This window comes from Hemibagrus wyckioides, linkage group LG04 (genome assembly GCF_019097595.1).
Source record: "Hemibagrus wyckioides isolate EC202008001 linkage group LG04, SWU_Hwy_1.0, whole genome shotgun sequence".
Taxonomy (NCBI): Eukaryota; Metazoa; Chordata; class Actinopteri; order Siluriformes; family Bagridae; genus Hemibagrus; species Hemibagrus wyckioides.
In genome coordinates, this window is record NC_080713.1 from 11,894,480 (window position 1) to 11,921,434 (window position 26,955).

General features: G+C 41.3%; 1 protein-coding gene and 1 non-coding gene across 4 annotated transcripts in view; both read left to right on the top strand.

Moving 5' to 3' along the window:
* The first annotated feature begins 3,117 nt into the window (after positions 1–3,117).
* Positions 3,118–3,189, top strand: trnad-guc (transfer RNA aspartic acid (anticodon GUC)). Its single transcript has one exon. It is a non-coding gene; the product is annotated as a tRNA-Asp (tRNA).
* Positions 3,190–4,180: 991 nt separating this feature from the next.
* The window catches only part of vaspb (vasodilator stimulated phosphoprotein b), a 28,745-nt gene continuing 5,970 nt past the window's right edge, over positions 4,181–26,955 (top strand). Inside the window, exons 1-9 of one of the 3 annotated variants that reach the window (XM_058388231.1) lie at positions 4,181–4,622; positions 17,154–17,325; positions 20,667–20,841; positions 21,942–22,005; positions 24,138–24,235; positions 24,893–25,146; positions 25,277–25,422; positions 25,553–25,616; positions 25,873–25,900. In XM_058388231.1, the coding sequence (XP_058244214.1) occupies positions 4,618–4,622; positions 17,154–17,325; positions 20,667–20,841; positions 21,942–22,005; positions 24,138–24,235; positions 24,893–25,146; positions 25,277–25,422; positions 25,553–25,616; positions 25,873–25,900 (1,006 nt within the window). In that variant the 5' untranslated portion in view covers positions 4,181–4,617. The remainder of the gene's footprint in view (positions 4,623–17,153; positions 17,326–20,666; positions 20,842–21,941; positions 22,006–24,137; positions 24,236–24,892; positions 25,147–25,276; positions 25,423–25,552; positions 25,617–25,872; positions 25,901–26,955) is intronic. The other 2 variants (XM_058388229.1, XM_058388230.1) reach the window with 2 other exon arrangements.

The following is a 26,955-nucleotide window of genomic DNA, read 5'->3' on the forward strand; positions in this document are numbered from 1 at the left end:
GTTTCCAGACTTCCTGTGAGCAGAATTGCTGACTGACACTTCACTCAAATCCCAAAGGCACTTTGAAAAGATGACCCTGATCTGAAAAAGTAATTCATAGTTATTGTAATAGATACACCTCCATATAAAAGAGAACTAATAAATAAGTTGGATCTGATGAATGAGATCAACAACAGATGAAAGTCTGCATGCTGAATATCACCATATATAGGTGTGTTGATAGACATTCAACATAAGACATTCACAATGTTGCACAGTAATGTGTTGAATTTCAGGTCCAGTCATGGGCCATGCACCTTACTAAATACGGTGCTGAGAAATGAAGTGCTGTGTTTTATATTTGCAGGTGGGGTGTCCATAAAGAGTAGTAAAACATTCCTGAATATCATGGATCATGTCCCAAATGAAATATTACAGGTCAGACAATATAGTAATGTGAACTAACCGTAATTGTCAAATTATTAGCATTTGTGTAGCCTTGTGTAGTGCATTAGACGTCTAATATTAAGCCACTTGAGCCATTAAGAGCTAGCACTATATACACACTATATAATGTATGTGGTTATTCCCCAAAATGCTGACACACACAGTTATACAGGATGTCTTGGTGTGTTGTAGTATTACAGTTTCCCTTCTCTAGAACTAGGAGGCTCAAACCTGTTTGGTGTGAAAGAACTTGTGTGTCCTACACAGAGCCATATCCATAACCCATCAAACACCTTTGGGATGAATTGGAATTCTGACTGTAAACCAAACTGTACCCGACACGAGTGCCTGACCTCACTAATGCTCTTGTGTTTAATGAGCAAAAATCCCCACAGCACCTTTATAATATCTAGCAGAAAGTCTTTCCAGAAGAGTGGAGATTAATGTTAGATTCAGTTGTTCATCAAACATACTGTATATATTTGATAGTTAGGTGTCCACAAACTAAACCACCATAGAGGCATGGATAATCAACCCTTCCATATTATTACACATTATTGTTGTTTAAAACAGATTTAGAAGATGATGTGAACATATAAAAGCTTCTGGTGTAAATATGTCATTGTATTGAGTCTGACTGCCATGGTCCAGGTTCACTACCCAGCCACTGAGGGGTTAATTCTCCGCGCCGGTCCCGAGCCCAGATAAAATGGGAGGGTTGCATGAGTAAGGGCATCCGGCGTAAAACTTGTGCCAAATTAAATTATATGGATCAGATGATCCGCTGTGGAGACCACGACCAGGAAGCAGCAAAAAGACAACAACATGTATAAGTCTCACTGGAACACAGGTATAATTATACTTCGACTCATAGATTTCAGGATTGATGTCAGATAATGAATTAAAAACATGCCTAATCCTTCAGCTGTCTCTATTTCCACCTTTGGTTGTAGATGAGCAGCAGAGTAAATTAATATAGCCATATATTCTTATGTCTACAGTACACTGCCTCTGGCTCTCTACAGCTCTCCACACCTGCAGTGTGTTGGTTTCTGTGATTTATGATACCAAGATGAAGCTGTAAATGAGATCTTTTTATAAACAGGTGAGAATCAAGTGATAGTTCAGCAGAAAATATTGAACCATTTGTCTTGCTCTGTGGCATGGCTGAGTCTTTGAAGAATTATCATCTAATCATAATCATAAAAACATCATTTCTGTTGAACACTAACAACCTATGCTTAGAAAAAAGAATAGGGCATTTCTAGGAAAAATGAAGGACTAACAAACTATTCAGCTATAAGAACTATTAAGTGTTAACATTTATTATACAAAATAAAATATATGAACAATTAATATTCTGTTTTAAGAAATAAAGAAATTTCATTCGTAACAGGCTAATCTCTGTCAAATCCATACCATTAATCTACCCTATTTTCCCCCCCATCAACTTTTCTCTTATATACAGTAAGTATCTCTTCCAGGTGGTAGATTTCAGTATGCGTTGTCCCTTTGTGGACCACTTTTGGTCGGTTCCACCCACTGCATACTGTGAAAACCACGCAAAACCTGCTGTTTTGGAGAAGCTCTGACCGAGTCGTCTAGCTAACCCAATTTGTCCCTTATCAAAGTCGCTTAAATCCTTATGCTCCTCTTTCCTGCTTTCAACACATCAACTTTGAGAATTGATTGTTCACTTGCTGCCTAATATATCCCATGACTTCACTGGTGCCATTGTAGCAGATGAATCTATTTTATTCATGTGATTTTAATGTTATGGCTAATATGCAGTATACACTGATCAGGCATAACATTATGACCACTAAGGTGGGTTTAGTGGTGAATCAAGTGGTACTGAGGTGGGTTTAGTGGTGTGTTGAGTGGTACTGAGGTGGGTGTAGTGGTGTGTTGAGTGGTACTGAGGTGGGTGTAGTGGTGTGTTGAGTGGTACTGAGGTGGGTTTAGTGGTGTGTTGAGTGGTTCAGAGGTGGGTTTAGTGTTGTGTTGAGTGGTACTGAGGTGGGTGTAGTGGTGTGTTGAGTGGTACTAAGGTGGGTTTAGTGGTGTGTTGAGTGGTACTGAGGTGGGTTTAGTGGTGTGTTGAGTGGTACTGAGGTGGGTTTAGTGGTGTGTTGAGTGGTTCAGAGGTGGGTGTAGTGGTGTGTTGAGTGGTACTGAGGTGGGTTTAGTGGTGTGTTGAGTGGTTCAGAGGTGGGTGTAGTGGTGTGTTGAGTGGTACTGAGGTGGGTTTAGTGGTGTGTTGAGTGGTTAACATTTTCCATGTTAATTTCAGAGCAGCTGTTAGGGTATGTACTGTCGGTGCAAGCTGTGTATGTGAATCTGAAACATTTTCAGGACTCTTAGCAATCTAAATCACAAATTTGGCTTTCTGAAAGCAACTGAAAACTTGTGTGCTAAAAAAAAAAGGATGGAGTGCTTCATCTGCTGGTTGAAAACACACATTGAACCTCAATCTAAAGCCAAGCAATAACATGTCTGCATCAAGTATTTTTATATCAACATTAAACCTAGTAGAATTAAACGCACACTGACCGCAGAAAAGCCACATGGTTTCAGCTGCCTACGGTCAGGAAAACAGCAGGCGGAACACCGCTGACCATGTAAACGCCTAAAATTACAGACTCAGTATGGTTTCTCAAAATACAAATTAATTTGTACCCACCAGTGCCTTCCTCGTTAGTATAGTGGACAGTATCTCCGCCTGTCACGCGGAAGACCGGGGTTCGATTCCCCGACGGGGAGACTCACAATTTTTTTAGCTCAAGTGGTTAAGGTTCTGGCTTGTTACTCGGTAGATCGCGGTTCAAGCCCCAGCACCGACACATACATTTTTCGGTATATTAAACGCGTGGTTTCGGCGTGTAAAATGTTTAATTTGAGACAAGTGAAAACATGTTTACAGTTATATACTTAGACTCTTTATTGCAGTTCTTCCTAGACAATATCCACACACACACACACACACACGTGAAGCCAAATAAACTAATCATCATTTGTGGATGTTTTTCCCCATGTAAGGAAACTGAGTTTGATTCAATATACAGAATTGATAAATTCTAGCGTCACAGCGCCATCTACTGGACATATGCACTAACACTTTCACAAGCCGTTGTTTTGCCCGTCATCTCTTTCCTAATGTGTGTTAGCAGCGTGGGAGTGACGTCATCACGCTTAGAAGGATAGGGACAGCTGTGACATACTTTTCATTTCTCGATTCCATTCATTCATTAAACCACAATAAACATAAAGTTTACTTTATGACTCATTCGTTTATTCCAGGGACTTTCAGAAGAATTGAGTAATTATAAAAACACAAAAGGAACCCAATTATTATTGAATCTGAAAAGGTCTCTTTCTAAATTGTTTCGATGAAGTATGTCACCTTCACAGTAGGTCATATTTTAAACCTGAATTAAGGCATCTGCCTGATGGTCGTTAACAGTCTGTGGTGCATGCACTAATACTATCTAGTTAGCAGCTCTTCTGAAGTTTGTTGTGATTTGGTTTGAATTTTGAGCCAAAGTCACCATTGTGCAGTTTCCCCACCAAACCACGCCCCCGCTTGCTGAGATTGGTTAATCAGTGGCGTATTTTTGTTGGTATGAAATATTAGCCAATTGCAGCACAAGAAGCTGGATTTGTTGGATTGTGGGCGGGATTAGCGCGGTGGAGCTGGGTGGGGCGTGTGTCTGTAAAGGCGGGCGTGTTGGCTTCTGGGCGCGAGGGAGGAGGCACGGGACAGGGCGGGAGTAATGGCTTACTATAGCTCAGTCTAGCTGTAACCGTTAATGACAGAGCGAGTTTGTCGAGATTAGGGATCCAGAGTTCAGCCGAGTGGAGAGACTGCTGCAGGGGGGTGGAATGGAGGTGTAGAGGGAAGTCTGAGGAATATTTATACTCTAAAGCTTGTATACATTACTATTCAGGGCGCAGAAAGAGGGTGAGATAGAAGCGGAGATAAGGGGGTGAGTGGCAGATCCTGATTGGAGTTGACAGGCTCCACTCTTCCAGCCCCTTTTTCTCCCAAACCAGGAAATTGAGTTTGTACTCCGAAACGAGAAACCCGTTCAGCCCTTCGGAGGCAGGATAGATGAGGAAGTGCTCATTATCCGCACTGTTTTGTTCACTTTTCTCGCTTTGGGACCCGGAGCAGCGCAGAGCAGCTGAACAATGAGGTAAAGCCGAGTTGTGTTATTGCTTATGTTAGTCCTGTCCCTACACACACACACACACACACGCAAATATAGCTTCATAGTTTCACCTTCTGCACAAACAACACACACTTTCATTAAGTTTACCAGTCTATCGCACACTTTACCTTGTTGGTAGCGATTGATTGGGAAGAAATGTGAGTGTATGGAGGCAGTGAACGCTACAAAGCCACGGGTTTTTATGGCTACAGAGTGGCCACGTCCCAAACCGCACGCGCCTGCACTGCTGAATGTGTACAGTTAGCCGAGGCGGCTTACGGGTGTAGGTTTTAGCCGACTGGGGTTAGTACTGGACAGGGGTTAGTACACTAATACGAGTTTTTATGGTTTGTAGTCCAGTGTGAATGTTTGCTTGTCGTAAACGTGCTGTTTGTATGACGGGTTTTGTTGAACTTTCTCGCCCATGGAAACTGTGCATGCTGGAGATGAAAGAAAGAGCCAGGCTTTCATTTCGATGTTCTAGCTTAGTTTGCTATTTTTAACGTGACTGGCGGTGTGAACGCCTATCAGGTGCTTTTTCTCTTTTTAATATATATAATTTAACAGTTTAGTTACTGTGTAGTGTTTAGTACATTGTTATTAGTATTATTAATACTATTGCTTATTATTACGATTCGCTGTGTAGGTTTATAAATGCAGGTAAGTTAGTTACCTGTAGCCCCCTTATCACTCTTCATGGGAGTGGCTGAAACTCGCCTTGAGGCTGCGCGCGGCGCTCCTTTCTGTTTGTCTGCGCATGTCCGGTGCTCGCGCTCTGCATTCCACGTCCTGTAGCAGCGCGCGCGATGTGCAGCGACAAGCTTCGAACCAGGTGTGCGCGCGTGCATGCGCACAGTCTGAGAACACTGAAGATCTCCCATCAAACTTCACTCCTTCCATCACCCTGTTCATACACTGTATAATCATAATACATCACTCGATTGTCTAATGTTTGTGAATCTCATGAACGAGCATGCGTGAAGAACCTGATGGGGAGAACGTGCAACACCCAGCACAGATAATAACCAGGGCTCAAACCTACCCACAGCTGTGCCACTCATCTTCATGTACACTCCCTGGCTGCATATTCCTTCTGCACACTGGATGTTTTATTTTTTGCATGTTTCTCACCCCCAATCTGTGTAAACTCTAGAGACTGTTGTGCACGGCAATCCCAGGAGATTAGCACTTTCTGAAATACTAAAACCAGCCCATCTGGCATGACCATGTGCTCTCACAGAGATCAAGTTTTTTTTTTTTTTCTCCTGTTCAGATGTTTGATTTGGATGTTGAATGAAGCTTTTATGTTGTTGTTGCCACTTGGTTGGCTGATTGGACAATTGCATGAACATGCAGGTGTATAGTACAGTAAAGTGGTGTAGAAACATCTTATATAGTTTTAATATTGAATAACAAAAACTGACTCTCGCCATGAATATAGCCATAGAAGCTGGCATGGCGTTAAAAAAAGAAAGTAAAGTGGTGTAGAGTAAGAGTGTAACACGGTGTCTGGATCTCGATCTGTTCAGTGCTCTAGATATTCACATCTATAAGCCACATGTAGTTGTGGCCGAAACGTTTTAAAATTTAAATATGCATCCTACAAATATGCCCCAGGAACACTGAAAAATACTGCAAAAACAACAAAGATGGGGAAAGCCAGCACTGTCAGCATATCAGGAATAAACAGTGTAACTTCGCCGGGCCATGTAGTCTTTGTTCTGCAAGCTTTATATCTTCTGAGATGTTTTTTGTGCCTGCGTGAAAATAAAAACATCCCGCTTGTGTGAAAAAACTAGATGGCCTGTGAACATTTCTGGCAAGCTTTCTAAAAAAAAAAAAAAAAGACACAAAAATACTGCTTTTGCTCTTGGAATTTGTGTCCATTTAGAACACATTACACCGATCAGACATAACATTATGAGCACTGACGGGTGAAGTGAATAAGACTGGTTATCTCCTCATCATGGCACCTGTTAGTGGGTGGGATATATTAGACAGCAAGTGAACATTTTGCCCTCAAAGTCAATGTGTTAGAAGCAGGAAAAATGGGCAAGAGTAAGGATTTGAGCGAGTTTGACAAATTGTGATGGCTAGACGACTGGATCTGAGTATCTCCAAAACTGCAGCTCTTGTGGGGTGTTCTCAGTCTGCAGTGGTCAGTATCTATCAAAAGTTGTCCAAGGAAGGAACAGTGGTGAACCGGCGACAGGGTCATGGCCAGCCAAGGCTCATTGTTGCGCGTGGGCAGTGAAGGCTGACCCGTGTGATCCGATCCAACAGACGAGCTACTGTTGCTGAAACTGCTGAAGAAGTTAATTCTGGTTCTGATAGAAAGGTGTCAGAATACACAGTGTATGATGGGTCAGGGCTGTTTTGACAGCAAAAGGGGGACCAACACTTTATTAGGCAGTAATGGTAGTAATGTTATGCCTGATCATTGTATTTCTTCTATTCAGTTGACATACACACATTACACACATTATGCTGCCAAAGGTTTGTTTATACCTGACCATACATGCTTTTTGAACATCCCATTCCAGGTGTAGTCCCCTTTTTGCTGTTCTAATAACCTCTTCTCTTATGGAAAGGCTTTGCGCTAGATTTTGGATTGTCACTGTGCTGCTCATTGTGCTTGTTTAGTCACAAGAGGATTAGTGAGGTGAGGCACTGATGTTGGGTGAGGAAGCCTGGGGTGCAGTCAGCGTTCCAGTTCATCTCAAAGGTGTTGAGGTCAGGACTCTGTGCAGACCACTCAAGTTCTTCACAAACCCTTTACTTTATGTAAAGGGTCATTGTCATGTTTGGTTTGTGCATTTTGGGCTCCAGTGAAGGGAAAATGCATACAAAGACATTCAAGACTATTGTGTGCTTCCTACATTGTGGCAACAGTTTGGAGAAGAACTATGTTTTGCAATCAAGTGTATATATAGCCCTGATAATGACAAACACTGGAAAACACTAGAGAACACGACTCTCTGTTGTACTGGTTGGCTGTGATGATGAAAGCACAAACTCGCTCAGCCACTCAAAATTTCATTGAGTTTCTGCTGGTATATGCCTCATAAGTGCCCTTTGTGTATGTGAGAGGTGTGTGTGTGTGTGTAAGGTGTGTGTGAAAGAGAAAGATAAACTGTAGTAAAGAAGGAAGTGTTGACTAATTTTTCATTTCGTCTGAGGAATGTCTGATTTTAGTAAACACTGTCTGACTGTCTCATGGTCATCATAAGCATTGTATACAATAGAACACCTTTTATAAACACTGATTTACTGAAATATAAAACAGGGATCATACACGGGTATGTTTGTCGTGTCTTGAGATGAATCTTTTATCCAGGATCACCTCAATGTTTAGCAAAGTGTTGTTGAAGAGTAGATTACGAACAGAAAAATACCCTGATTAAAAAAAAAGTCAGACAGCTGGAAACATTTGCACCAGTGGCATAAACAGAAATGTAAATTTAAATGTGAACCAAAGCTTGAGTGAATGCATATAGTTTATATACACTATGGTCAAATGTATGTGGACACCTGACTATCGTACCCATATGTGGGTCTTCTCCAACCTTTTGCAACAATGTCAGAAGCCACACAATTGTATCAGATGTCCTTGTACATGACATTTTCCCTTCACTGGGACCGAAAGCTGTTCCAGCACGACACTGCCCCTGTACACAAGACACGGTTTGCCAAAGTTGGAGTGGAAGAAGTCGAGCCGTCTGCACAGAGCCAGCGACATCAGCTGACTGTCCGTCTTCGCTGTTGTCTAAATTGTCCAATACAGTCGTAATGTACTTATTGATCAAAATTACTTAGCATTGTTTTTGTTTTGAACTTCGTAGACGTTAACGCAGCAAAAGGCTGCTGTAAGCATTGTGCCGTTAATATCACTGCGTCTGCACTTTCCTTGATAAAATCTGAAAAGATTCCTGGAGATTCATACGGCATTCGCAAGCCACCATTCACTACAAAGTAGAAAGTAATGAGTAGATCCAAATTCACATGAACCGAAGGCCAAATCTAGTCCTAGGCTGCCTGTATACGGATGCAATAAGCAGGTAATGATGGTTTTGACTGCTGTTACCTCAACAATACAAGAAAGTGAGTAAGACAATTTAAAGGAAATGTAAAATTGTGAAGCAAATAGTGTAGCATGAAACTCTTGGTACCACCAGGACATAAATTATGCTCATCCCTTTTTCCATGGCATGCAGCAAAGCCTATTGATATACACCAACCAGGCATAACATTATGAGCACCTGCCTAATATTGTGTTGGTTCTCATTTTGCTACCAAAACAGTCCTGACCCGTCATGCACTATGTATTCTGACACCTTTCTATCAGAACCAGCATTAACCTCTTAAGCAGTTTTAGCAACAGTAGCTCGTCTGTTGGATTGGATCACACGGGCCAGCCTTAACTACCCCCGTGCATCAATGAGCCTTGGCCGCCAATGACCCTGTCACTGGTTCACTACTGTTCCTTCCTTGGACCACTTTTGATAGATTCTGACCACTGCAGACCGGGAACACCCCACAAGAGCTGCAGTATTGGAGATGCTCTGATCCAGTGGTCTAGCCATCACAATTTGGCCCTTGTCAAACTCGCTCAAATCCTTACAGGCATGTGCTCTTTCAGGCACATATTTGCATTTGCAGATTTTAGTGATACAGGTACATTCCTGAAGCTGCAGATTTTAAATGAACAAATGACTATATTTCTAAATGATTCAGGGGCGTTTATGCAAAGAAAAAATCCAGTTACTCAAGAATATGAAATTAGCTTGGCGAAAAAATGTTAGTATCCTATTGGAGATCTTGAGTACGTGAAATGGTAAAACAATGGTTTTTATGTACAAATTATACCGTTAAGTTTAAGACTACTTATTTAAATTAATTCAAATAAGACTAGACAAGTTTTCACGATTTGGTTATACAAATTCCAGTTCCCACCCACTGGACAACTGTCTCCTGTCACATGATGGCTACTGACCAGTGACTGTGGAGCAAACACATTTTTCCTCTAAGGCACGCAAAGCTAATCTCTGCATCTTTTTTTGAAATGCTGCTCGTACTGTATCACAGGTCATTGTAACACTGAGAGGCAAGCGCTGTCTATACCGTTCTGCACACGAGCTCACAGACGTCTTGCTTTGATTGACGGAGAGACAGTAATGCCATCCCTCCCCTAACGAGTGCATGTCCAGTCTTAAGCCAAGAGCTGCATTATTGGATTTAGCGCACCCTATGCTTAGGGGCCGCTCGTTTGTGAATGCACTTTTGTAAACAACATACACATGTGAGTACTCAGAGAATCAACACCGTTACATTTCATAGCCAGTTGACGTGCTTGTGCATAGTGTTATTTGTTGTTCAGCCCATTTCTGCCTGAGTAATCAGCTAAAGCTTTTGTACCGTGACTATTCATGTCAGACGCAGTGTTTCGCTGCCCTTACTCATGTACGCATGGCCAGGACCTCTAACTGGTGAAGGCTACCTCTCCTTTTCCTTAAGATTATTTAAATTTATTGTTAAATTAGATAACCATTGCTGTTCCTTGCTAATAAATAATAAAATTTAATTTAATTTACAGTGTAAAATAGTTTTAGTCTCTTTGAATACACTGATCAGGCATAACATTATGAGCACTGAGAGGTGAAGTGAAGAACACTGTTTATCTCCTCATCATGGCACCTGTTAGTGGGTGGGATATATTAGGCAGCAAGTGAACATTTTGTCCTCAAAGTCGATGTGTTAGAAGCAGGAAAAATGGGCAAGTGTAAGGATCTGAGCGAGTTTGACAAGGACCAAATTGTGATGGCTAGACCACTGGATCAGAGCATCTCCAAAACTGCAGCTCTTGTGGGGTGTTCCCGGTCTGCAGTGGTCAGTATCTATCAAAAGTTGTCCAAGGAAGGAACAGTGGTGAACCGGTGACAGGGTCATGGGCAGCCAAGGCTCACTGATGCACATAGGGAGTGAAGGCTGGTCCGTGTGATCCGATCCAACAGACGAACTACTGTTGCTCTAATTACTGAAGAAGTTAATTCTGGTTTTGATAGAAAGGTGTCAGAATACACAGAGCATGACGGGTCAGGACTGTTTTGGCAGCAAAAGGGGGACCAACACAATATTAGGCAGGTGGTCATAATGGTATGCTTGATCAGTGTATACGCACCACATAGACCAGTTCATGGACATATCCTTACCATTCAGAGGATGCATCTTCTAAGGACCTTTTAGAAAACAAACAAATAAAACAGTTCCTTTTCAAATGTGCATATTTATTGCCATTTATGTGATAAAGTATGATAGCAATAATAATGTACATTGTACATGTACATTGTAAATGTTTGGGCAGTTATCATGTATGAGAAAAGACCATTGTTCAGAGTTTGTGGTAACTCAACTCAGTCATCACACACTGTGTGTGTCACTCAGGAAGTGTGATGTCTGATCTCTCTGTGTCTGAGTCAGTGGTGTTATCAGACTAGTGCATACTGGGACATAAATGTCACTCTGTTAATGAGGCTAAATGAAATTTAATGTGCAAACGCTTTTATTTAGATACTCGTTGCTGGCTGTCCTCCTGTAAGGTTGCCTTCTGTTCATCACTGACCAGCTTTAGAGACTTAAGCATTCAGATCCATAATAACGTCATGTATTCTGTTTTAATGATTCCAAAATTTACAGTTTAGTTGATATTGCATCTACTACAAAGCCAAAAGCCTAGGTCACAGCCATTTCATTTGGGTGAAACACACACACACACTTGTCCAAACACACACAGTGAATAGTTGATGTCTGATTAGGACTAGGATTTTCAAGATATTTTCAGTAAATATTTGTGTTGAACCATGTCACAGTATATCACTCGTATCACTTGAAACTATTTCAGAGCACCATGCTCTAGAGTTTGCACAGAATGGTGTGGAAAACAAACCAAGAAAAAAACCATTCAGTGAGCTACATTTCTGTAGGTGGAAATGCCTTCTTGTGAAGTGAGAGGTCAGAAAGAGAATGGCCACACTGGTATTAGTTTACTCAAACACCCTGTATAATTGTGTGAACAGGAAAGCGTCTCTGAATGCAATAGCTGAATCTTGAGGTGCAACAGCAGAAGATGTTCAAGAAAAACAGGTTGAGAACTGGACCATGTGCCTACTGTAGCAGTTTCTGAAATGATCTGACCAGCCCGTCTGGCACTAAGTCACTAAGATGACATTCTGATGTTTGATGTTAGAAATAGCTGAAGCTCTTTACCCATTTCTACATGTTTTGTGCACTGTATTGGATTGGATAATTGCATGACTCAGTAGTGGTCCTAATAATGTGGCCAGTGAGCATATATATTCAGAATAGAGTGAAGAAATGGAGCAACTGCTTTAATATGCAACGCATAAGCTGCATGCTTGGATTAGAACCAGCCAGAGGCAATCACACAGAATGCACAAAAAGGTTAACTGAGGTCAGTGCTTTGTGCAGCTCTACAATACACCAAACAGGGTTCAGTGTGGCTAATATGCCTGCTAACAGGCCGAAACACAGATGAAACAAAATGCACTCTATAACCTCAGCTTTTTTTTGTATTTTTAGCATCCAATCTACATGGTCTGTGTGTTTTGTAATCTGATCCAGCAGAATGTTCTCCACCCTTTCTTTTAGTGAGCTTACGATGGCCAGGTAGACTGCAAATATGAGCACTGTGAAGCCTGAACATCGTTTATGCTTCTAATCTGTGCTGAAGTATTACATGCGCTGTATGGCCAAAAGTATGCGTACACCTGGCCGTCACACCTTTCTGTGGGTCTTCCTAAAACCGTTGGAATTGTATAGTATGTCTTTGTATGCTGTAGCATTACAGTTTCACTTCACGTCCCAAACATGTTCCAGCATGACCATGCCCCTGTGCACAAATCAAGCTCCATGAAGACATGATTCGAGAAGGTTGCAGTTGGAGAACTTGAGTGACCGGCAAAGGGCCCTAATCTCAACCCCACTGAACACCTTTGGTTAAAACTGGAAGGCTGACTGCACCCCAGACTTCCTCACCGAACATCAGTGCCTCACCTCACTAATACGCTTTTGACTGAATGAGCACAAATCCTCAGGTTCTAAATTTTACATTTATTAAATTTACGTTATTACGAATGCACTTAGCCAAAGCCACTTATAGAAGTGCTTTAAAGTCTCTATCCATGGATAGTTCTTGATACTGGTTCACTAGGTCACAGACTAAGAATAACATCAGTCTTAAAAACTCTGCTGGGTTGGTAATATAGCAAGAAAAGCTCACGGACAACACTTATTTATTCATGTATTTATTTTTTTAAATACTTCAGTAAGACGTAGGTCCGTAGGACTTTGTAGACAGCCAGTGACTGTTCTGACATCTAGCGGAAGCTCGTTCCACCACAACTGCACCACAACAGAAAATAGACTTCATGCATGCCTTCCTTATACCCTGAGAGATGATGGGAGTGTGATACAGTGCAGGGTGAGATAAGTGCTTTGAGGTAAGTGTTTTTGGCTTCTAGGCAGGCATCAGCATTTTTAAATCTAATGTCGGTAGCTACAGGAAGCCCAGATAAGCGTAGCAATTGGGACGGTTGAAAACGAGCCACACATCTGCATTCTGGATCAGATGTAGTGGTGGAATGGCGCTCAGAGGCAGAGCTGCCAGGACCAAGTTACAGTATTCCAGTCTCTAAGTGATAAGGGAACAAGCACCTGAGTGACCTGAGTGAATAAAAATGAACAAAATCCTTCTGATGTTGTAAAGGAGAAATCATCATGAGCAGGTCAGATCAGCAACATGACAGGAAAAGGACACTTGATCCATTGTTATATCGAGGTTGCGTGAAATGACTGACGATGATCCATAATTAGCAGTCTGCCAGGCGTGCTGAGATCCGAGCAGAAACTTTAGTGTCTGAGGGTAAAGATATGACCCGACCAAGAGCTTGAGTATAGGGGGAGAACAAAAGAGGACCGAGTACTGAGCCTTGTGGGACACTAGTGGAGTCTGTGTGGCGCAAGCTACTCTTTTCCAGAAGAGTGCAGTTTATTATAACAGCAAAGAGGAGACTAAATCCTGAATAGGGTGGTGTGATGAGAAAAGCTCAGGAAGACTCGCATACACTCATCCGCAGTATGTTCCTGTATTCTGTAGTATGATTACAGTCAACTACAGATTGATTTCCACTCTGTTAGTAAAAGATTGTGTAATTTTAGGAGTTAAATATGCTCGACGTCTCCCTAGTGGTATAAGAGAAATTGCCTCATCTGAAAATCTTGAGTTCAGTTCCCGACGATGCTGCAGATATCCTATAGCTGGGAATACAAGAGAAAAATGTGGCCATACTCTCTCTCCCAGCTGACTGTGTGTCTGTCTGTAAGGTCATGTATGCGGAAGAGGGACGACAGTGCTTCCCTCCAAGTGTGTTACGCAGACCTGTGAGTGGTGAAATGGTTGAAATGTGTCTTGGGGTAGGCACGTGATTGACTCCAATGTTGGTAGCTGTTAGGAGACCTGGCTAGTGGGTGAGAATTGGCCAAGACTGAAAACTCCGGGAAAGCCCCACAAAACTATATTTAAAAAAACATGCTTGTGGAGGGACTGATTTAAGGGGAAGTGGTTGTGTGTGTGTATGTGTATAGCTGTGTGTGTGTGTGTGTGTGTGTCTGATTTTGTGTGTGTTCATGTGTGCGTCTGATTTTGTGAGCATGTGTGTAGCCACACTTCAGCCTGCAAAAGGAATTAAGTAGGAGAAACGGTGCACTCGTTCAACAGTCCAAAAAAGGAAGTAGAGGAATGCTGTTTACACTTCTAGGGCACTAACATGGAGGGAGCAACCGTGTAGGGCACTAACACCAAGGGTTATAATTACATATCTGAACAAGTATAATACTTTCAGGAAGACGCACTGGGTGAGAATGTGGAATGACTAAGAGAGCTTTGATTTTGTGTGTGTGTGTGTGTGTGTGTGTGTGTGTGTGTGTGTGTGTGTGTGTGTGTGTGTGTGTGTGTATGTATGTATGTGTGTGTGAGAGAGAGAGAAGTCTATGGCCTGCAGCTCCAGTCGATGCAAGCACAGACACGTCAGAAGAATGAGGGAGAGAATAACAGAGGAGAAAACGGAGTGTTAAAGTCACAGCACTTGAGTATTACACTAGAGCAGTGTGCCAGTCATGATTCACTTAGTAAGGTGTCTTACCAGGACATGTCTCAATCCAGCAATTTACACTTGTACTAGTTTGCAGTGGTATACTTACATCCTAGTGATTTTAAACCCTTGTTCTGGATTTAAATGACATTTCACTAATAGGCCAGTTCCAGTATCTGAAGACGTGCAGATGGCTAGACAGGCAAAGACAGACAGATGAACGGATCTGTAGAATAAATATTATAGGAATGTGTGTGTTACTCTCCTTCGTTTAACTGTACACACACTCCCTGGCCCTTTTTTACTGCACATAATATGAGAGAGTTAGATACCGAGGAAGAGTGTGTGTGTGTGTGTGTGTGTGTGTGTGTGTGTGTGTGTGTGTGTGTGTGTGTGTGTCTGGAATTTGGTGTAGGGCCTTATTAGGAATTCCTGGCAACAGGAAGTGGGCAGCAGCCACAAAATGATGTCACAGGAAGTGGAAGATTGAGTGATAAAACTATTGGGTGACTCGGAGATAGAAGGAATGAGGCAATGAAGTTTTTCGTGTGTGTGTGTTTCTGTGTCCTTATAAAGTAATTTCTCCAAACACTCCACACACTGCACTTCCTGGTAACTCTTTAATCACCAGGGCTCTTATTTTCTCAAATTCTGAATTTGTTCATGTGCATTCGGAGCATTTACAATGAAACTGGGATTCATTGTGTGTGTGTTTGTGTGTGTTAACATAGTAAATGCCTGTTGTTTATAGCCACTGTTCCCCCAGCATGGCACTGGTAGTTTAAATATGCAAATAATGATTTGGAAAGTAAGCTGGTCACCAAGCTGTGCTCTATTTTTAAAGGTTTCCTGAAAGAAACAACACCAGACATTCTTCACTAGAGCAAAATAACTCGCGCTGCCTGGTTTATCACCAGAATAAGAAAGGATATGAATTTTATGGAGCTACAAATTTCTAGTCAAGGGCAGTATGGTGGCACAGTAGGTAGAGTTAAGGTCTTATAGCTCCAGGGTACGGACTAAACCTGAGCTCAGGTTACTGTCTGTGTGTAGTGTAGTCTGTTCTCCCCATGGCTATGTGGTTTTCCTTTGGGTTCTCCGTTTTCCTCCCAGCTCCCAAAAACGTACCGATTATGTTGACTCTACCCTAAATTACCCCTAGGTGTATGTGTGTGCACGCATGGTGCTCCAATTGGACTTATTGCCCCAACCAGGGTGTATTTCCGCCTCGCCCCCAGTGTTTTCCGGATTCACTGCAACTGTGACTAGAATGAAAGCGAAGATGAATGAAGGAATATTTTGCTTTTGTGTGTGACTGCTTTGCATTGCATACAAGCGATGCTGGGAGGTGCAGGAAAGTGTGTTTATATGTTTGTTTTATGGTCCTAGCATAAATGATATAATGGGCGATGGGTCCGGCATCCCATTTTCTTTTTTTTTTCTCGTCATTGTTGGTGGGATGCTTTTGGAAAATGGATGCCAGGATTGATTAGCTCATCCCACATGCAGGATACGTTGCCGCTCGGTGTTCCCAGAACAGGCTCAGGATCGCAAAAGCTGTTTCTCAAGACAATTCATGAATAGTGAAAGATACAGATACTGTATGACTGTTGTGGGGTTTTCAGTGGCCTGTATGATTATTGTCCCTCAGATACTGTAGAGCATTAGAACAACAACAGAATATAACAACAATTGTTCACCTTTTTTAAATTATTCTGTAGCACTAAACATCCCTCCAGCACCAGCAACATGTGAACAGTTAGATAAGCTATAAACATTGCAAACATGTCATAGGTTTCTGACCACACGTTTCTGACCAGCTTGATAATGGCAGCCTTTGTGAATATCCGTGTTGATATTGTTCAGCTCTTATCTACGGTGTATAGGTCTGTGCTATTGCTACTGTGCCTTAGCTTAGAATGATGTTTTCTTACTAAATAGATAGATAGATACTTTATTCATCCCAAAGGGAAATTCACAAATGACAAGCTTCAAACAAGTTCTCTGGAGCCTGGAGTAAATCAGCCTTCGTGTAAATGTTAGTTAATATAGTTAAATAAATTCACTTAAATGTAGTACTCTTTAAGAGCAAGAAATTCAGCCACATCATCTGAACTCCAATGCTTTATGTGAGGTGTCTTATTGTGTGTGAAAGCAGCACATGATTGACATGGAGTTTGAACACCAGAAACTCAGTTTATTATTATAAGTACAGTAAAAATTAAAACTAAAATTGAACTTGTAATCTTTAACTATCTATAACTTGTTGTTATTAATTATCATTTTTAATCGTCTTTCTCTCTTTGCTTCACTATTCCTTTCTGTATCTCTCTGCCTGTCTGTCTCTCAGTGAGCTGAGTGTGTGTAACGCGAGGGCCACGGTGATGGTGTACGATGAAGCTGGGAAGCGCTGGGTGGCGGCCGGCACCGGCGCTCAGACCTTCAGTCGTGTACAGATCTACCACAACCCCACCGCCAACAGCTTCAGAGTAGTGGGGAGGAAGATGCAGGCTGACCAGCAGGTACACTCTCCGTGTGTGTGTGTGTGTGTGTGTGTGTGTGTGTGTGTGTGTGTGTGTGTGTGTCCAGATCGCTCTCAGATCTTACAGACATAACCTATGACAATGACATAACAAATAGAAGACAACACGGGTGTAGTTTTGTTTACTAAAGTGCTTTTCATCAGGTTGCTGTGGTTTACATCACCTTTACATCTTATTTGGAGTCTGTTAGAATAAAGAGGAGGTAAAGTGTCTGATCCTGCAGGATTAAACTGTACAGCTGTTATAAAGCCTCCTACTTTACATAACAGACAATATCATGATTTTAGTTTTCCCAAAATAAATCCATTATACAATATGTGATATGATCAACAGCAAGCATGAAATGCAGGAGGGGAGAAACTTGATTCTGTTTGTTCCTACTTGCTGTTCAGTGTGAGTTTTTTATCATAGAGGAAGAAATGTTATCAACTACACCAGTCTGAACCAAGGTTTTTAACAGACTACTATAGACTGAAAGTCCTGGATATGACAAAGGAAAATGTTATTGTTTACACTTTAATGTTTTAATTGTCTTTTGAACATTGCTACACTGACTTAAGCAATATTAATAACAATTTGATTAATCCCTTGAAAGAAACCTCACATTTCACCAAACCATTTCTGTGTATACACTCAGACACTTCTCTCAGCCAACTGGTCCGCTTCTGCTCGACACACAGCACCGAAGATACGCACAGTTAACTCGGGGGAGGATTGCGGGCTAGCACATCTGTGCACACCATGCTTACCCATGAGCCCCCTCTCTGCATTACGACGCAAATATGTCTTATTGGCAGAAGTTTAAAATATAAATCAGCCTGAGGCAGACCATATGATGGTGTTTTAAATTCATGCATGTTTGAAGAGAGGTTAGAAATTTATTAGGAACGATATGCTAAGACTAGAAGCTCCCTTCTTCATGGCCTGGCCCTTCCACAAGATGTTGGAAACATTCCTTTAAGGTTCTGGTCTTTGTCGGCATGATTACATCACACAGTTCCTGCAGGTTTTTCAGGTGCACTTTCATGCTGTGAATATCCCGTTCTACCACATCCCCATGGTGTTTGTTGCATTCAGATCCAGTGACTGGGAAGGCCACTGAAGAAGAAGAACTCACTGTCATGTTCATGAAACCCGTTTGAGACCATCAGACCATCACACACAAGTGTGGTTCTTCCCCTAACTCTTTTCATGAAATTGGAGGCACACAATTGTTTGTATGTGTTTGTTCCAGCATGACAATGCTCCTGTGCACAGAGCGAGCTCTATGAAGGCATGGCTTGCCAAGTTTGTGGTGAAAGAATTTGAGTACGAAGCCCTGACCTCCCCCACTGAACCCCGTGTGGCTGTGATGGTCGAGTGTCTGGCTGCTTTTGGCCATATAGCGTGTTCAACATAATCACAGAATATGATGTGATGGAGCAAAAGACTGAACAACATGAACAAACAAAGTACACAATTTTCAACAGCGCTATCTACACTGCGTCCTCACCCCAGACTTCACTCTGTTTCACTAACTTAACATAGGGCATGAGGATGGATCATAGAGCAGAGAGTACAGGATCACTGCTATCTCTGAAGACGAGGAGAAAGAGATTCAGATTATTGTCATGTAAAGCTTAAGGACCGTGGACATTGTGCGACTACAAATAAAGACCTCTTGTTATTTTGTAGCTGATGAGCCACAGCGGTCACTCTAGGATCTTTCTAGCCGTCTTTCTACACTGATGGATGAACAATTTAGTAAAGAGGGGTTTTTTCCCTTCTCACTCTAATCCCTGTGTATATTTGGAGGCAACAACAGTGGATTTAATTAATCTGGATGTGATTTACACACACTTTCATCCTCATTTCAGGACAGAGTAGAGTTTTATTTAATCAAACAAATCTGGTATTAGGCCTTTTCCTCGTAACGCCGTTAAAGGACTATCCTAGCGTTCCTAATACCATACCACAGATAATAATTTTGATGTGCTTCTCCAAAAAAGATCTTGCAGCAATCTAAGGGCAGTTGTTGTACTGTTAATAGAGGTGTAAATGAAACGGTTTGTAGAAATGGAGTCTATAGTTAAATGTGCCTTTAGTGAAATTTGAGTAGAAATGTTTTTCCGATCTTTCCTCAGCACAGGGAGTGATTTTTATATTTTTATTTTGTGGTAGAGAGCGGTCGGATTAAAATGCTTGAGTGTACCTTTAAGAACAGTCTTGTCTTAATATCATGATGTATAAAAGCATCGGCACAGAGACAGCCCTGGGGGTGTTCAAAATAACCACATACACACACCCAGCTTTCTTTTAGCATCTCTGTCAGACACTCTCTTATTTAGTTTAGGGAAATAATACTACTCCAGCTGTAAGCATAGTAACCAAAGAGCCTTCTTATTGGCCCTTTTAGTAAAATAACATCTTGATAAAAATAAATAAAGATACTCATTTACTATGTGGACCAGCCCATTTTCCTCAGAATCTAAAATCTGCCATGGGTTCAAATAATTAAGGGTTAAACACCTACACACATTCCTATCGCAAAAGGGCTAGCAACCTACACGCATAGTTTTTCTCACTCTCTCACACACACACACACACGCATGTGCGCGCACACAGAGCTGAAGGTTCAAATGCTAGTCTTCTGTGTTGACTGTAACCAGGTCAGACCCAGTATCAGGTCCGCTAATACTGTAGAGAAGATCAGTGAGTAAGGTTCTGAGCTCCCCCACTACTATCTCTCTCTGTCTCTCACATCATAATCTCTCTCCACCCCCCACCCCCCTCTCTCATTTCCCCAGAGGTCAGCATCTATCTGCCTTATTCTGTTTCCTGTAATCATTCACTCCACTTCCTGTGCCTGTTAGGAATTCCCTCATCTTCTTCTTCTCCTAAGTCCCTTAACCACCTTTATCTCTCTGCCTATCTTTTCTCTCCCTGCCTAACAGGTTCTAACTTGTTTTTTAATTTGTTCTTCCTGCTCAGCTGGGCTGCACGGCTGTGGGTTAGAAATAATAAAACACACACACACACACATTCTTTCTTTGTCTCGCTCTCGCTTACTCGTTCGCCCTGTCTCACTGTCTTTCTCTCTGTCTGGAATGCTGAACTGTAAAACAGAGCAAACAGATAAGTGAACAGTCAGCACATTACAGATGAAGCTCTCTTGACTCTATATCGCTCTCCTTTCTTGACTCTCAGCTATAGTGGTGCCATCTGCTGGTTGCCTGCTGTTGTGTCTCTGGTTAGCTGCTGATTCTCTACTGTATGTAATAAATATGCTTTAGAAAAACCAGTGTGAGCTCTGATTGGTGGATTCATTCTGCTGTTTCCAGGTGGTGATGAACTGTCCACTCGTGAAAGGGCTGAAATACAATCAGGCCACGCCCAATTTCCATCAGTGGCGAGATGCACGGCAAGTTTGGGGTCTAAACTTCGGCAGTAAGGAGGATGCCGCGCTCTTCGCCAGTGGCATGATGCATGCTCTGGAAGTGCTCAGTGCTGACGGAGGTAAACCACGAACAGCAGTAGCTTCACCAATACCCATAAATAGCATAGTAATGAGTCAGGAATAACAGACTATGTGGTGTTTGCATTTGCAGTGCAGCCTCAGCTAATGGATAAAGGCTTTCCTGTTAATGTTGCAGATTATTATATATATATGCATAATCGCCACATTTCATCAAATGAGATTTACAATTCTAGAGAAAAAAAAATGCTCTGTGGAAGAATTTTAACGGGCACAAGGTTGCACGCGGCTTCAATACAATGTTTTTGAAGCCAAAATATGTGCTATTTTATTATTTTTTAATAAGGTTTAAGGTTTTCTTTATTGTCAATAGCACCATATGTGCAGACATACAGAGGAATCGAAATACCGTTTCTCTTCTCTCGTCAGTATTAACATTGTACTTACAGTTACTTAAAGAACAGATTTGTGACGGTACCAGTAGTATACTTATAATAAATAGATATAAATAAACCAGTGAAAAATAAATTGAACTTCTGATTGGATATATATGAGTAAGTGTAAACAGTGAATTCTATTAATATACAAATATATTCAAGGTGCAAATAAGCTGAAGATAGATGTAAACATGTACATAAGCATGAAGATAAATGTAAACTTCACAGAAAGTTAGGTAGAAAAACAGCATGTACAATAGCAGCAAATGAATTTTATGTTGATTTTTTTGTTTAGCCTAATTCTTAGTTAATGTTATCTTATTTCATTAAGACATGTACAATAAGTAAAAATAGTTTATTATGCTTGAGACCTCAGTGGTTCTGTCATTTCTGAGATATAACCAGGACATGCACTATACTCACTCACTTGTTTTAAGAGGTTAGATGACGTTTTATTAACACACCATTGTAATTACACATTCATATTTGGTTTGCTATTGGCTTCATCTATTGCTGCCAAAGAAATTGTGGGAATTTTTCAAATAACTAGGAAGTGGCTCTTACAGGGGGGGAAAAAAAGTTTAAACATGCATGACCTAGAGGGTGTGGTGGTGTTTTGCAATATAAAAACATGTAGAGACATTATCATCATTTTTTCACAAACCGCACAGATGATGATGAAACTGGTTGGTTGTTTTTTGTAGGATATTCTCTAGGCCCCCGTATGGTAAATGGACCAACCCAAGAGGAGCTGGAACAGCAAAGAAGGTATACTGAGATTCATTTGAACATTGAGTTATAATTAGGCAGATACTGAGCCTTGTGTCAATATTCACCCACAGGAACTTTCCAATATCGTGTAGTTTTTTATAACTCATAGGTGACCAATGATGCTGATTTTTCACCCCGATCATATAGAAAAATATAATAACAAATGAAAATATCAAATACAATATCTAATGTCTTTAGGCATGCTTTAGCAACATTTGAATAGTTTAATTAATAATTCATTGATTCATTGAATGTTTGACCATTTAGAGTGTATACAAAACTCATTATCAAATTAGATTATATTAGATTTTATCAAATTTATTACACAGACTAAATATTTCTCTGTAAGATTTATTTGTTGCTTACCAGACAGAAAATATGTTAGCATGTCATTAATGACCATCTTTACTATACCAGGCTTTATGATGTGATCACAATATATGCAGGTGTTGGATTACAAATTTATAAAATGTTAAATCTAGGTTCCAACGTAATAGTATATAAAGTAAAAAGTTATGTACATTGGGTTTTACATTTTAAGGTAAAGATGACCTTCTAAGAAGATCAAGTCTGGCAGCCCAGGTGTCTGAGACATTAACCTTTTGTCTTTATGTACTTCCTGACCACCGGGCAGGGTCCCAGGTTAAATGTGAATGCTAATCTCAAGGCCAGGCTGTGCCTTTGTCTCTGTGATAATGTGAAGGTCTGGGTGATACTGTCAGGCTGATTGGATTAGCACCTATGCATTTGAACAACACTGTTATGCTGATGAGCTCAGGGCTGAGGAAATTCCGTTACTGGGCTGATTCCTGTACTGCAGTTGCATGCTTTGTTTAGATTGTCTCCACCTCTATGTATCCCTCCCCCTGGAAAAGTATAAATTCTACAGTGCTGAAACTATAGTCAGACTTGGATGACTACAGCGACGCACAGTGAGTTCTCAATAAAGAGTAATTTCTGCTTGAAAGATATCCCAACGTCTCCTGGTCTCTGCTTCGACAAGGAAAAAGTTTCCAACACAGGACAAGTGATGTTGACGTTGACGGAGCAGTCTACATATTTCAACTCTAATCTATAAAATGACTTCACTGGCATTGAATGACATGGCCACAAAATAGGCCATAATAGTGAAGTGGGATGGTCAATCAATATAGCTAAAAAAAAAAAAATTATAATTACAAAATAAATATATAAAAATGCATCTATATATTATTATATGATGTATTATCATTAGTATATTACATGCAGCTGTAAAAGTATTCACACTCATTGCTGTGAAAACCCCTAAACAAGTCAAACAAGCAGCATCATGAAGATCAAGAAGCTTTCAAAGCTTCAGGGCAAAGGTATGCTTTCAAAAAGTATTAGGGGGGGGTCAAGGTTTGGTTGGAAAAAAAATGTGCCAAACATGAAACATTCCAAAGAGCATCATTAAATCCATTATTAATATATAGAAAGAATAGTCCTAACATGTTGGCCTTGACACAAAGCCCAATATTTGACAGATACTAAACACTCCCTGAGTGCGCTCTGAGCATCTCCAATGTTAAGCATGATGATACCACCACCATGCTTGGGTATGCTTTTAGTAAACCATGACTGGAAATCTGGTCAGTTAAGGATGGTGCCATACAGGGTAACCATAGAAGAAAGATTGTTCCAGTCTGTAAGAGACTTGAGACTGAGGCAGAGCTTCACCTTCCACCAGGACCACAGCCCTTAACACCCTCACAAACACTTGAATGGTTCAAAACCAAGTATCTGAATGTTAGACTGACCCAGTGAAAGCCCAGTCTTGAATCCATTTGAGCATCTGTGGCAAGTCACACTGAACATCCAATGTCACAGAAGGATGAGAACTTTCAGGATCTATATGTACAGAGGTGATGGAGGCCTATCCCAGAAGACTTGCAGCTTTATTTGCAGCCAGTAGTTTTTCCAAGTATTGACACAAGGCCAGTGAATACTTTTGTAATCAACAAATGTCTCCTTTTTTTGTTTAATTAATGTTCTGTATATATTGATTCTCTCAACTATGTTGGACCTCCTGGATATAATGTGCCCCACAATGGAGCATTCATGTGTGTGAGCATGTATGTGTGTGTAACACATGTTATTTCCTGTGGCAGATTGGAGCAACAGAGACTGGAGCAACAGGAGAGAGAAAGACAAGAAAGAGAGAGACAAGAGAGAGAAAGACTGGAGAGAGAGCGACAGGCTGCTTCTGGTCAGTGTAAATGTGACCGTTTCTAATTGTCTAACTGTGCTTGTTCAGTTAGAGCAGGTCTTGTCTTAACACACATGATCCAGGGTTCCTGCACCTTTTAATTAAATATTATTTTAACAACCTGATTACCAAAGTGTTCTCTTTAGTCAGATAATTAGATAGTGTGATGTTACATAGTGCTGGCTGCTTGGTGTTCTCATTTCTTTTCCATTTGTTTTATACAAACTCATCATGTGGATACTCTACTAAGCTAATCGGGTTAACTTCCAGGACTAATCAGTCGTTTATAGGTAGATGAGCTAGCTGAAGGATAACCGAAATAATAAGCACATTTAAACTAGTGATGAAGATGATGAGCTCTGTGTAGTTCTCTGCTCTGTGCAGTCCAGCCTGTGAGCCCAAGGCAGAGTGGGAAATGAATGCACTTCAAGAATCATGTTAAATCTTTTAATCACTCTCTCACGCTGCTGGCAGGAAGTAAATTCATATCTGCAGTTCACTTTTGTTTTTCTCTGTGGTTCTTGATGTGATTAGGATTAGATATGCACAAGCTGCAAAGAAACAAGCAGACCAATATGTGTCTATAACCATTTATTATGAAAAAGGCATTTAACATAGTGGTCAATGGACACACATTGATTTGTATTTATTTTACAGTGATGATACCTCCTGCACCTCCTCTTGCCCCCGGAGGCCCACCAGCTCCCCCTGCTCCACCTCCTCCACCCGGCCCCCCTCCCTCTGTTGGAGGTGGACCCCCACCACCACCAGGGCCCCCACCGTGTGGTGGAGGTGCACCTCCACCACCACCCCTTCCCTCTTCCTCGGGTGGGGGAGGTGGAGGAGGTTTAGGAGGTGGAGGAGGACTTGCCGCTGCTCTTGCAGGAGCAAAACTACGCAAAGTTGCCAAGGTATGAAACAAATGAACTTTTGCTAATAAATATGATAGGATGCATTGTGGTTATAGCACTGTCTTAAAGTGGGTGTGTTTCTGTTTGCCATTCTCTTTGTATTGTACTGAAGTGTGTGTGTTGCCCTCAGCAGGATGAAGGTGGTACTGCAGCTCCTTCTGCCTCTGCTCCTGCTCCTGCTCCTAGTAAACCTGACTTGAGCCGCTCCAGTGGGTCTGGGCCTAGTGGAGGAGGGGGAGACCTGATGGGAGAGATGAGTGCCATACTTGCACGACGGTACATAACAAACACACACACACACACTATGTTAACGGGTACGGTTAGCAGTTAGGAATAAACTTCTATCCATGGTCATTTTCTCCGCTCAGCAAAGTATTAATTACATTAAATGTGCATGTGTTTCCAGGAGGAAAGCAGCAGATAAAGGGGAGAAAGCTCCTCCAGCCCCAAAGACAGAAGAGCCTAGTAATGTGAGTTTGTTGATGTTTGTGGGTGTGAGGTGGTGGTGGTGGTGGGGGGTGCTACTTTAATTATGACTGTAGTTAATGCTAGCTTGGAAGTGGTTTATGAAGGTGGTTGATGAGATGAGATGTGGCTGAAAGTTGTGTGAGATTATTTTTATTTTTTATTTAAACTGTAAATTTACAGCATAAGTTAACAACGCGAGTGAAGGCTGCAGTAATGTTTCAGCAAAGAAGTTATTGATCTCTCTCTATTGCTTTTCAGGATGATTCTGAGTCTCAAGGCCAAAGCGGTAAGATCAGTGTGTGTGTGTGTGTGCGCGTGTGCGCATGGGTGTGTGTGCGCATGGGTGTGTGTGCATACAGTGCTGCTTGAAAGTTTGTGAACCCTCCATATATGGTCATTGTTTTTTTGGGGGTGGGGGTTTGCACAAAAACAATGTTTTTGTGTGTACATCCAAAGCCCAGTTTGTAAAGCAGACTTTCCAAATGATGGACACAAACAAACAAATAAAAAGATATATTGTCATTATTTAAGTGGTTTATCGCACAAAAACTGCAATTTTGACTTGTGTAGAAGTATGTGAACCATTTTATTTAGTAGCGTGTGGCAGCTTTTTTGCAGCCATTACTTCAACTAAACATCTTCTGTAACCACTGACCAGTCTCTCACATCTGCCTTTGGGGATTTTTGCCCACTCCTCCTTTCAGAACTCAGCCAGATGAGAGAGATTGGAGGGACTTGACATGTCCCGCCTGCTTCAGGTCTAGCCACAACATTTTGACTGGATTGAGGTCCGGACTTTGACTCGGCCAATCCAGAATACGAATCTTCTTTCTGTTAAGCCATTCCTTGGTGTTTTTTCTTGATTGCTTTTGTTGAATGCCCTCCATTTGTAGATGATTTGTCTTACTGTGGATGGATGGAGTTGGAATCTTTTGGAGATGGTCTAATAGCCTTCCCAGGACTGACAGGCTGTCACTACCTTCATGATTTCCTCAGATATCTCCTTTCCTCTTAGCATTGTTGGTCTTTGTGGGTACACCTTGGCACTACAGTGGTTTTGGTTCCTCTCAGTGTTGCCCATCCCCTTTCCTAACGATATCTAACTTGATTAATCTGCTTAACTGATTAATTTAGCACCCAAATGTGTTTCACCTGAATCTGTTAACCACTTGACTTTACCAATGCAGCTGGGGGTTCACTTAATTTTGCACACACACTTATTCCATCTTTCATGTAGGTTTTTTGGCTACTCACACTACTCCCTCTAAACAAACACATGCAATTGATAAACATACATCTGACATTTAATATATAAAATACTGGTGATAAAATTGTAAAATT